At 32.3% G+C, this 13,022-nt stretch overlaps 1 protein-coding gene across 2 annotated transcripts; it reads left to right on the forward strand.

The window, feature by feature from the left end:
• Window positions 1-1,747: 1,747 nt before the first annotated feature.
• On the forward strand, window positions 1,748-11,453 carry LOC114167820 (NLR family CARD domain-containing protein 3). 2 transcript variants are annotated; one of them, XM_028052817.1, is made up of 18 exons: window positions 1,748-2,010; window positions 2,102-2,363; window positions 3,522-3,740; window positions 4,574-4,632; window positions 6,806-6,943; window positions 8,351-8,425; window positions 8,500-8,583; window positions 8,672-8,733; window positions 8,896-8,965; window positions 9,332-9,407; window positions 9,504-9,634; window positions 10,026-10,085; window positions 10,214-10,288; window positions 10,368-10,472; window positions 10,552-10,647; window positions 10,744-10,824; window positions 10,891-10,992; window positions 11,077-11,453. In XM_028052817.1, exons 1-18 carry the CDS (start codon window positions 1,969-1,971, stop codon window positions 11,143-11,145), a joined length of 1,806 nt encoding a protein of 601 aa, XP_027908618.1. In that variant the 5' UTR covers window positions 1,748-1,968; the 3' UTR covers window positions 11,146-11,453. The 2 variants fall into 2 exon arrangements, with proteins under 2 accessions (XP_027908618.1, XP_027908617.1); XM_028052816.1 differs by having other exon boundaries at window positions 1,749-2,010; window positions 2,084-2,363.
• Window positions 11,454-13,022: the final 1,569 nt, after the last annotated feature.

The following is a 13,022-nucleotide window of genomic DNA, read 5'->3' on the forward strand; positions in this document are numbered from 1 at the left end:
CCTTCAGGCTGTGTTCACTTTGGAAGATGGGTTTGATGAGTGTGAGTGGATGGATTTGAGAGTATTATGTGTGTTGTTTTTGAAGGGATTTAGAGGTGATAATGAGTGAACTTAGAAATAAAGTTTGTGAAAAATTTGACTGATGTGATAAATTAAAAAATTGTTTTAATAGATATAAAATTAAGATTATCAAGTTGCCCTTTATATAAAAAGTAGTATAAAATTATATAATTGAGTTACATTTATTTTATAAAGTTTATTTTAAATACTAAAATTGAAAATAATATAATAAACTAATAAAATAATATATTAATATATTTTGTTTGTAATATATTATAAGAAATTTTAAATAGTAATTGTGATAGCTAGTGTATGGATTAGTTCGAGGCAAGCGGATCAGATCCTCTCTCAATTTCTCTCATGGATCGGATCTAGATAAATGGGAATCAGATCCCTCTCTCACATTAGTAAAGTGGATCAGTTCCACGCTCATGGGATCAGATTCGTCTTCAGTTCACTCTCTTATGGATTGGTTCCACCTCACGAAAATCAAATCCTTTTGTTTCTTCACCAACCACGAATTCCATGGTAAAATGGTACTTACACACATATCAACTAAAATCAACTCCATTTAATAAGTGGGATTGCAAAATCACATCATCTTGCAAATCCTCACATTTTCTCGTTCTCAAATCCGCCTAAATGAATAAAGATACTATCATTGATTCCTCCTCGTCATTCTCTCGAAATAGTTAACCCCTCAAATGAACTCAACATGTCAACATGAGTTTGGAATGGTTTGTATTGACGCTCGAAAAGTTCCGAAAAATCCCTTTTGAAATATATATCGTTTTGGAATGCTAAAAAAAATTCATTCCAAAAAACACTATATGCGTTCTAGAAATTTCAGCTTGGAAATTATGATTTGGAAATTGTTGGGTGCTGGAAATAAAAGTTTTCTTGCATGCCATTATTTCTATTTGTATTCCTATACTTTCTAAAATGATTGTAATTTCATTTCTTTCTGACCTTTATATATAAGTCTTATGAAATTTTTGAAACATGATTTCTAACATAATTTTTGGTAAACACGATGGTTTGTAATAATGGGAGTCCAGAAAGAAAAAGCTCGCTCTTAATTGGGCCTTACCGGCATATTACTCCCCATATAAACACACTGAGGGCTCTTGCTCCCTACATCCTCACAGTTACTATCCTTCTACGTTGTTATTGCTGCTGCAGCTGCCACTTTCATATGTTTCGGAAATTTTTTTCAAATCACATTTCACATGAGGTACTCAGAAAAACTGATATTTGAATTTTTAACGTCATTTTTTACACATTTTAATTTTAATATTAATTAAAAAATTATTATAAAACGTGTTTCAAACATTAAAAAAATTTAATAAAATATGATTAAAAAACTAAATTCACACATATATAAAATTAGGAGACTAAATTAAAATAAAAATTCAAAAATAAACTAATTCTAATTTTTACTAAAAGTTAAAAAATTAAAAATATATTTAACCCATATATTATATACGTTTTGAAAAGTATGTTATGGAAAATTTATTTTCAAAATATATTTAATGTGGACCGTATATTTTTTTGTAAAATATTATATGTTTTTTGAGAATCTATTATAAAAATCTTATTCTAAAATGTATTTTATAGGTTTTCAAAATTTTGTTTTAAAAATTTGTGGGGTTGTTTTGGGTTGGGGAAGTAAAAGCCCACACTCAGCTCACTTTCTCTTACTCTTACTGGCAGCAGTTGATAGATTAGAACACAATAGAACCAGTGAGACATGCTTCATAGGGAGTAACCTGACTCCTCCATTCTTCTCTGCTTTCAATTCTCTCAATCTTCTTCCAAAATCTGCACACAAAGCCATTTCTTTATTTATATATCGAAAACCTTCTATCATCTATCTTTTCTTCTATGCTCCTTCAGTCATAACAGGCTATGGCTTGCACTTCCACTCTCTCTCTCTACTCTCACCCGCAGGTAACCATCTTCCTTCTGCACAGGTAACCATAACCGCTCCTTTTTTTGTTATTGAAACCTAACGCTTTCTCAGGTTCGCCTCCGCAATCAGCGTCTGCAATCGCTAGCCTTAACCTCCGTCGGCTTCGCTCAATTTGCGTCACTACTAACACTAAAATGTCGGAGAACGTGTAGAGTGCGATTCGGAAGCGTGGTTAGGGCTTCTTCAAGTGTGGAAGGAACTCGCCCGCGCGCTGCCGGTTCTCGCAGAGTCTATGGGCAGTCTCAGGTCAGCGGGCCGCTGTCCATTGCTCCGGTGAAGCAGATTGCCAACGTTGTTGGCCCCTTCGCCGTGTTGGTCGCCCTCACTTTTGGTATGGCTGTTTTTTTTGTTTTTGCTATTTTGTTATGTACTCTTTATTTGTTCACATCGTCGTCTGCATTCTAATTTATGATACATTGAAACTTTGAGTGTCAGTATTGGTACACTCTCTTCTAACGAACTACACTATGTTATTTGATACTCGAGGTTCAAAACCAGCTGTTGATAATGCCACTAATCATAATTAAGAAAGGGATTATCTTTCGAAAACTCATTCAACATTAGAACATATCAAATTCATATGTTTATCTAAGGTAATTTTATTTTTTTAACTTAGAGGGTAACATAATTTAGCCATTTTTTATACAAGGAAATGTATTTTAATATTAGATATAAATGCATAGTTATCAAACTCAGAGTTTGTTTGATAAGAATGTTACGAAAGCATATAATCATACCTAAACAACATATTATGCCATAAATTATTAAATATCCAACATTCCTATGCCATAGTGGTCAATTATCACAATTCACAAGTGATATTACCAACTTATCCCTATTCAGATGAAAAATAAGATGAAATTGGCATTTTGGGGGCCATATCTCTTCCCATGGTCACGAATTTGCTAACATGACATATTCATGATTTCGATTGAATTTATGTGAATGTACTGAAACAAGTCTGAAATTGCAAGCTATTTAACTTATCCTTGTCCATGCAAACATTGAATTTGTTTGTGTCAACTCATGAACTCAACTGGAATTATAGAAGGGTCAACTTCTAATAATATATTGTTTTACTTGTATTGCAAAGAAGTTGCAAGGTCGTATAGTAAACATTGATTGTTGAGAAGTATTTGATATGTCTGCCTGGAAATTGCATGTCCCTTCTAATGTTTTGAAGCCTATGAATATTACATACAATTTATTTTTATTTACTATCTTTCCTGTAACCCATTTCCCCTTCCCTGGACTCAAGTAAAGAAAAAAATTTCATGTGTACTTTCCTACCGAGCATCTAATTTAAGTAAATATCTGAATGTAGTCCGGTATACATTTTGAAATTTTTGAAGTATCCTTGCTTCTCAATTAATCAGTGTTTTTGTGTTATTAGTATGATTATGTTCTTTTTCTTTGTTGTTGTTGTTGTCTTTGTCTTAGTTATTAGATTTCATAATAGTGGTTGTACTAATTTGTTTTCAGCTTACAGTTATATGGAAATTAGTGGAGAAGCTTCTTCTTCCAGCTCCAAAACAATTGAAATCTTCAACTGTGGAAAGTCAACCACCTTCACAAGGACTGAAATGGTCTTTTGCTGCTGGTACAAATTTGTTATCCCAGCTTGGGGCAAAGATCGAGAGACAATCTAAACAGAAGCTCAACGAGTTTGCTCGGGAACTAAGGTCATTTCCTAGTATTGATATGTCAGGTACGCTGGCTGGATTGAAAATTTTATAAATGAGAAAGATATTTATGGTTATATGGAACACTTTTGATTCAATAATGAAGATTCTTGATAATTTTTCAAAATAACTTCATTATTTTGTCGTTTGTAGACTGGATTTGATTCATATTTTCATGAATACCAAAGTTTTTATTGGCTAATCTAGTTGATATTGGACTTTCGTCGATCTATAAGACCGTCACATCTTCCAATTGAAGTTTTGTGCCTCCTTGTTTTTTTTTTCTTTTCACACTTTTAGAAATTAATTTGTAAAATATTAATGTTTGGTAATTTAGGAAATACAAAATGATTTGATTTTCAAATCCTTTTGATTTGTATCAATCTGGAAGTATACATTTTGTGACTCGATTTTATTTCATTTTAGTTTTAATTATTTGATTGACAATTTTACTGATTTTAGTTTACCCACTTTACCACAATCTTAATAAGGATAATAAAGTAAATTGCTTATCTTTTTCTGTGTTACCTTGTTATAAAGTAAATTACTTAACTTTTTCTGGGTAACCTGTTATAAATTAAATTACCTTACTAAATTAATTTCTTTTATTGCTAATGTGTTTTTGTAAAAAGATTTAAACCATAATTTTATATTAGGATAAAAAAATATATGATTTGATTTCTAAGTCCAATTATTTCATTTCAAAACTTAGCAAATCAATATTTTAATCACTCATAAAACTAGATATTTCTTGCTTCGTTGCAGTTGACTTGATTGATTGACTATTTGTGGGTACCATAGAAATGAATGGATAAATATAAGCAAAAGTAATTGATTTATCGTACTTAAAATTTGGCAGGGCGCAACTTTGGTGATGAAGGATTATTCTTCCTTGCTGAGAGCTTGGCATTTAACCAGGTAACAACTATCCTTCATTTATCATTGCTTTCTTATTTTCTTGTATATTTATTAGTTATAGATAAGCTGCCTGTTTTGATACTGTTATTAAAAGTTTTAGTGTGATTTTACCTACTGTTGAGTCATATTGCAGAATTATTTGAGTATTCATTGCCTCATTTACGTAAATAAAGAAATCTATTGAACAGCTTAATCAATTTTAACGTCTTTGAAAGCCAAACGTAAGTGTCAATGTAACTATCATTTGTCACATGTAATCCCTTGCTTCAAAAAGGCACATTTACGCAATGGCATGAAGGAAAGCCCTATAATTCATTTTATTGTGATCTTTTTATCACATTGAATTATTAAGTATATTTCTTCCCGAAGTATATAACTTAAGTCATCATCATGGCTTAATCAATGTAATTAACGTTGAAATTTTTCAACATTTACTTTAAATAAATCCATCTGTGAGCTTTAGCTAGCTGGTCTGCATGTTATATGAAGCTCATCTGAGTGTATCTGTAAAGGTCAATAGGGCTAATACATGTTGAAAGTTGAGATACTAGTCAGTGAATCGATCTAAAAATAAACAACTTACTGTGCATGGCATGGTGTCTGTTCTTTCTGAGAATGATTTCCTAAATCACATAGTCTTGTAATTTTTCAAGGTCAAGTGTTTTTATGATTGGATGCTTTGGGTTATATATTCAGTTAGTATTAATATCTGCAAAGCCCCACTTGATGAATTTGTACAGAGGTTCTACTTTTGGTCTATGTAGTAATTATGCAAATAGCTGGAACAACATTTTTATTTTGGATGGCTATAATGCCGAATTTGTTTAGTACCATATAGCCATAGTTAAAGGAATCTTATGCAGCAACCACATTGTTTTTTGAAGGTTGTGTTGCTGAAATACTGAAATTGTGTGGTAAATACACATAGATACTACCACTCTATTTGACTATGAGGTTGTTTTGCTATTAATTGTATCTTTGCATATTTATGTATCTTATATATTTAAGTATATGTTACATTTTTTAATGTTTATGAATCTTACTCTTCATGATACAAATCACGATTCAAAATTGGTTATTTTCTGTTGTTTGGGTTTGGATTGGATTGTGTGGCCAACCTTTTAAAAAAAACTGTTGGACTGACCCGATATGATAGGTAAGGGAAAAAGTAAGGGGTTTTGAGAGTATACTATATAGTAAGAAAAATAAAATCGGAGGCAGTTAACTGGTTACCAATTAGTTGTCATCTGATTTGAGATGAAGACTTTTGTATAAGTCTATATATTGTCTTGTTAGGGAGAGTTAGGGGAGTTTTTTTTTTCTGAGTTGATGTTTGTGACAGGGAGAAACCTGTGAGAAAGGAAAACAGTTTTCCTTTGAAAGCTTTGGCTTTTGCATTGTAAAGTGAATAATACAGTGCAAAACTTTATCTCTGCTTCTTTTCTGTCTTGTTCTTTCATCACTGTTATTAGGGTTCCCAACAATATGTATAAGTATAACCCAAAAATAGATAATAAGAGTTGGTTTAAGTTCCTTGGGTCAGGTCATGCTGACTGTAGGCTTCTTCTCCTTCATTATTCAGACCAGCTGTGTTGGTATTCCAATTCCACTCTGAACCACCACTTCACAATGCCCAATGCAGCCTTTATGACCGCTATGCAAAACCTGATTTGTCACTACTAACTATTGTGGCACTGGCATGGATCTTTTTTCAATAATGCTGGATATATCTAATATCAAGTATCTATGTTACTCAGAAAAAATAAACATTATAGGAGCTCACATATCTCCTAAAAGATTCCTATTTCTTATAGAGAATTCGTGAACAGATTGGATAGACCAGATTTTCAAATAGAATTATATTTCTTTAGGATCATATACGTTATAATTAATTAATTACACTTACTTATTGTTGATAAACTGAGAAGCATATAAATTAGTAGTTTAATACTGTACAAGATTGCAGAGACTTCTATATCCATTATAATCTATATCAGCCAAATCTTGTTTATAGACAAATTAGCTGTGTGGAAGTTGGGTTTTGGTTCATAATCTCAATCTGTGATCTTTGAGCCAAATCTTGTTTGTAGTTCATAAAAAAGTAGTGTAATGAAAGATGATGCTCTTTGGTGCTCTCTCTTTAAGCACATGCTAAATATAGTTTGTTATGAAGACTGCAGAGGAAGTGAGTTTTGCTGCAAATGGAATAACTGCAGCTGGGTTGAGGGCTTTTGATGGCGTTCTTCAATCAAACATCACATTGAAGACTCTTGATCTTTCAGGAAACCTAGTTGGAGATGAAGGTGCCAAGGTCAGTCCCAAGTGTTTCTCTGAATTCAAGATTTGGGTTGATTACTGTTACAGTTTCAATTTATATAATTATTTGAAAGGTCCTTAAAACATATGTTAGGATGTTTTTATAAAAGTTGTGTGCGTTCATACACTTATGTCTGTAACACAATTTTAAATTATTAGGTGAAGTCTCGTGAATGTTTTTGTTTCTAAAATTTCCTCAGACAAGAGCCATTTGGGCTTTTAAATGTGACAGTGTACAAGCCAACACGCCTTATTGTGAAGTTCAACCTTTTTTAGTAATTGGGGTGACATCTATTGACCACTTGGTCACCGAGGCTTTGATACCATGGTCATGATAGATTATAATAATTTAGATAAAAACTCATGTATTTATTTATATTTGGGGCCCTTATTTTCCTTTAATTCATAATCTTCATATTGTTATTGTTAATATTGTTCTTTTTCTTATTATTAATAATAAAAAAATTCTCCCTACATCTTTCATGCTTCTTCAAGATTGAGCAATTATGAAAATCCTGCTCTTTGTTTTGATCAAGTGTGGTCTTATTTCTAATGAAAAATTGTAATAAATTATTCAATTTACAGTCTTATTTCTATGTCCAAATAATTTGAAAGAAGGTAGACATGTAGGGGTAGCAGGCTAACTGCTAGACGATGCCTTTTGCTTAAATGATTCTAGACTACTTTTTCTTTGTATAAGTCATTAAAATTGTTGGCATCATTTCCTGGAGGCTTTTGTTATTGACTGGTCAATGGTTGTTTATATTACATGTTCTGTGATTATTCTTGTTATTACCATCAATCATTTCATAATCATTACTGTTGCACAATAAATTGAGTTTGATGCGTATAAATAGCATCTTTGTATTTTCTATTTTTCTTATACTTATGAGGCTGTTTTCGATCAAATATAATATTGAATATTATACGAAAAAGAACAAGTCAAATGTTTTATTGGAGCTTGGTTCACTGGTTTAGGCTACTATAGCTCCTTTGGAATAAATTGAATCTGTTGAGTGTCGTTCTTGTGGCCAGTGACGTATCCATTCAAGTGTAGATGAGGAGTACAATGGATTATTATAAAATTGACATACGTTCACAGCCGTATTTATTCACTGAATTGGTATGACACAAAGATCCTCTCTGATACTGAATTTGCTGGAATATATTCATTTCTCTTTTGCCATAAAGAACCAGGGACTAAAGATTAAGAAGCTTATGGCTTAGCTAACCATAATGGTTATTAGATTATGTTTATAGCCTATCTCTATCCTCTCTCAAACAGATAAAAGACTCTATTATTTTTGACAGTTAGTGCTGATCATCGACTCATTGTCATGCACTTATGTATAATTATTGTATTTAACTATTGACTGTCAATATCCTTGTTCATTCTTCACAGTGTTTATGTGACATATTGGTGAATAACTCTAGCATTGAGAAGCTCCAGCTAAACAGTGCTGACTTGGGTGATGAGGTTAGCTTGGTGATTCGTTTTTGTCAGAGAATGGCTACCAAATGAAACTAAGAAATGCTAACTTTGTTATGCAGGGTGCAAAAGCTATTGCTGAAATGTTGAAGAAAAATTCAAGTTTGCGGGTTCTTGAACTGAACAATAACATGATTGAATATTCTGTATGTAATTTACCTAAGCTTATTCTAAGAGCGTAGATGTGAGTGTCCAAATATTATATTTTAATATGTTTCTCGGAAATGGAGGCAGGGATTTTCAAGTCTGGCTGGAGCACTTCTTGAGAATAACAGTATACGAAATATACATCTCAAGTGAGTAAGATTGTCACATCAAGTATTCTACCCAAAATTTTGAGGAAGTAGCAGTTTAATTTATGATCTTCATGCTTTTGGGTTGCTTTGAGTAAATCTTTAAGCTCATTACTTTATTCTTTTCCTCTTTTGTGAATCCCTCCAACATTATCACTATTCAAGTGGCAATTATGGTGGTCCTTTGGGGGCTAATGCATTGGCTAAAGCACTTGAGAGCAACAAGTCATTAAGGGTACTATTCTTGTTGTCTTTTAGATATTTTGGTTCGTTAAGATATCATTAGATATTGGTAGTTACAATATCCTGTGATAGTCACAATATCAGGTGTCCATATTTTCGATAATGAGTCTTCATTATAAAAGCATTACCCTATGTGTATTTTTTGCACAAGGGGAATTAATTCTATACCTAGTTTTTGACTATTTTCACACGATGAAACCCAACATTACATTCACTCCTTTACGTTCTTGGCACAGCTTTAAGAATTCCCATTTTGGCCACTAGATCTTGTTATCTTGTCACAATTACAAAATGTTGCTGCATCCACTAGAAAAATATTTGTCACAATTACCCTCGAACTTTAATAATATATGGACAGGAACTTCATTTGCATGGAAATTCTATTGGAGATGAAGGAATCCGTTCTTTGATGGCGGGATTATCTTCACATAAAGGTTAACTTGTACTAATTTCTGATCTTGACTGTCATTTATGCTTCCACAGTTCCATTTCAGTATTACACAATTAACTAACAAGTATTTGTTCTGAAGGGAAACTTTCACTTCTAGACATTGGCAACAACTCATTAACAGCTAAAGGTGCATTCCATGTCGCTGAGTATGTTAAGAAGAGCAGAAGCCTGTTATGGTTGAATCTTTACATGAATGACATTGGCGATGAGGTATTCCGTTCCCTATTTCATATTATAAATCTTGTTGATATTGTGTCAGTGTGAGGTCATATGGTAATTACGATCCTTAAGATGTTTAACGATTATTTTTCCCCGTAACTTGTCAGTTGAAATTGCGTTCTATTCCGTCAAAATATCACGTATATGGTGCATAAACTATCAAGTATATATGAATAGTAAATTGATGTGTATAACTCAGAAATAACCATGCGTCAACCTGTATGTCCAAATTGCCTTACCTGAGAAAACATGTTTTGGTTTTCCCTTAGTATCATTCAGTAACAACTACTACAACAAAATAAATAGCTCTTCAAAGGCAGATTTTTAAGAGGACAAGGAGCTCTGATTATATATTCATTAACTGGTTGTGTATAATTGTTAGGGAGCCGGAAAAATTGCAGCTGCTTTAAAGGAAAATCGGTCAATAACAACATTGGATCTGGTAAGAAGAGATCCTGTTTTTGTTTCTTTTATGTTTGCTCATTGTACATGGCTTGTTACTTCCCCTGCTCTGGTCATTAAAAAACAAAAACCAAAAACATCGAGGCTTGTCTGAGTTTAATATTGCAGGGTGGAAATAACATTCACGCTGGTGGTGTTAATGCCGTTGCTCAAGTTTTGAAGGATAATTTAGTTATTACCACTGTAAGCCTCAAGAGTTATTTATTTTCTTTGTTCTGCTTGTCTTTTTTATACTCTAATACAGATTTTGTCTCATTCTTAGTTGGAACTTAGTTATAATCCCATTGGACCAGATGGAGCCAAGGCCTTGGCGGAAGTTCTCAAGTTTCATGGGAACGTAAAAACCCTTAAGCTTGGTTGGTGCCAGGTAACCTTTTGACCATGCACTACACTACTTGTAAATTATTTGTTATAACTCTTATTTGTGACATAGAATAACATTACAGATAGGAGCAAAAGGGGCAGAGTTCATTGCAGATGCTTTAAAATACAATACCACAATATCAATTTTGGACTTGCGAGCGAACGGACTTCGAGATGAAGTTTGTTTTCAGTTTATTTTTCTTTTTAATCTCTTTTTTTCAAACCTTTGTCAATCAATCTGAGTGTGTTATTGTTTTATGAATCAACTACTGCAGGGTGCACAGTGCCTGGCTCGCAGCTTGAAAGTGGTTAATGAAGCTTTAACCTCTCTAGATTTAGGATTCAATGAAATAAGGGTATGAATGTGTATGTTTTTGGTTCCTTAGGAAATTATATTGTCTCTAATGTTGTCTGATTCACAGGATGACGGAGCTTTTGCTATTGCTCAAGCACTCAAGTCTAATGATGATGTAGCTGTTACATCCCTTAACATTGCAAGTAACTTCCTTACAAAATTTGGGCAGGTGATGTATATTGTGCTTTTGCTATTGCCATTTAATCGTCCATTTTATTGTATTTTCACGAGTTTGAATATACTTCACGTGCAGGGTGCCTTGGCTGATGCAAGAGACCATGTCTTGGAGATGACCGAAAAGGAAATCAACATCTTCCTCTAGTAGACATTATATTCTGCAATAAATATTTTTTATAAACTAGTTTTTTTTTTTTTTTTTTTTTTTTAATTTTAATTTTGCATATATGCTGCCGGCGATTACTGGTAGGAACTCGTCATTATCAAATTTTTGAGTTCTAACCAATTTATTGAGGGAAAGTATAGAAATTTGTTTGCAGTTTAGCCTTATGTTGTTTATCTTGAAACCGTTACAGCGGTTGGATGATATAGTTGACAACAATAGTGATAGCTTGTCGGCATAGGTATCATGTGCAGTTGGAGTTTACTTTTCCAAGCAGTAGATTTTTCCTCCGAATCATAGTTGCTAAATTACGTAGAGTTATCAAATGGAAGTTTTAGGATGACTTTTGAATTATTAATTTATTGTGTTGCTAATTTTGTTGCATACGGTAGTGTGCGTGAAGCTCAATCGAATCTTTTGTTTCCATCTCTTTTATGAACGTTGTGTACTTTGGTAATATGTGTTGGGTCGATGCTGTACTTGCATTATAAAATTGGTGCGATCAGTTAAAGACGCAAAAATAAGAAAAAAATTAAAAAGAATTGCCCCTTCCTTCTCCGAAGAAGATTGCCGTCTGGTCAGAGAATTGGACAGCAAAAGCGTAATGAATGATGGATTGGATATTTTGATTCATTCTTGATCTAATTCTTTAACTTTTCATGAAATTTGTCTAACTTCCTAATCTATTTTAAAATTATTAACCGTAGTTTCATACTCGAGCAATTTCAACATTGGTGACCATAATATGTGTTAAAATTATATTAGATTTAGTTAAAGGTTAATGATCTGATAAATTTGTTTGTATTAAGATAGGTTTTTAATAAAAAGATTTATTCGATTTTAGTGTTTGAAATATTTTTTATTGTCTATATATTTATGTTTAGTTTTTATTGTGCCAAAATGATAATGGAGTTGTTATTCTTTATTCTTTAATTTTAGTTACCACTCTAATTTTTTAACTCGTTGGTTAATTTATTTTTTCCTTCACCAGCGAATTGATTGATAAATTGGGAGATCGTAGAGGGGATGGGCATTTTGATTGATAAATTAGAGACGGAAGGACAAAAATTAATGGCAACTTCATTTCATTAAGAGTAGAATAAAAAAAAACATGTACTTAAGTAAAAATAAGAAATATTTTAATAATAAATCAATTAACAACACCAAATTTATGAATGCTTAAAACTTGAATAATAAACTTTAAAATTATTTATTTTGAATTTTTTTTAACAATGATAATATTTACTACTAATAGTATTCTGTATTTAACATCCTTCAATTTTAACAGCTTAAAATTCATAAGATATGACACTTCATTATAATGTCCAAAACAGGTAATTCAACATATAACATATATTAATATAGTCTTACAATTACAAAAAATATGACTATAAAAATATATTATCCATACACTTAAACTAAACCAACAAGCAAACCCTATACGAGACTAATCACTTACTAAAATTTCTCGAGACCTTCCACTACTCTAATGGATAACTCCGTATCTAGTAGAGGTGCCTCTACACCTGCAACTTCATTTGCTTCTACCAAAATGAATGATTATCGCAAAAGAAGAGAACACAACACAAGACAACCAAGGAAATAGACAAATAGGGTAAGCTAGTGTACAAAAGAAATATTCATACATATATTTATATCATACTAATACCATACAAACATGGTATATAACATATCTGTATCTATAATTCACACCAACACTTGATACTAGACTCAATTATCTAGATCATGCGCTTGATATAGAATTCTAAGGAAATATGCACCTGTGATGGTTTTTAAACTTTGCAGAGTTTTAGACAAAAGGGGTTATCACCCAACTACTCACAAGGTTAATCCCATTA

This window comes from Vigna unguiculata, chromosome 2 (genome assembly GCF_004118075.2).
Source record: "Vigna unguiculata cultivar IT97K-499-35 chromosome 2, ASM411807v1, whole genome shotgun sequence".
Lineage (NCBI taxonomy): Eukaryota > Viridiplantae > Streptophyta > Magnoliopsida > Fabales > Fabaceae > Vigna > Vigna unguiculata.

Excerpts from the sequence above, each read along its gene's own strand:
- LOC114167820 (XM_028052816.1), top strand. The coding sequence starts at position 1,969 with ATGGCTTGCACTTCCACTCTCTCTCTCTACTCTCACCCGCAG. Across the intron at positions 2,011-2,083 it reads CTCTCTACTCTCACCCGCAG|GTTCGCCTCCGCAATCAGCG; the intron begins GTAACCATCTTC and ends ACGCTTTCTCAG. Across the intron at positions 8,734-8,895 it reads ATACGAAATATACATCTCAA|TGGCAATTATGGTGGTCCTT; the intron begins GTGAGTAAGATT and ends TCACTATTCAAG.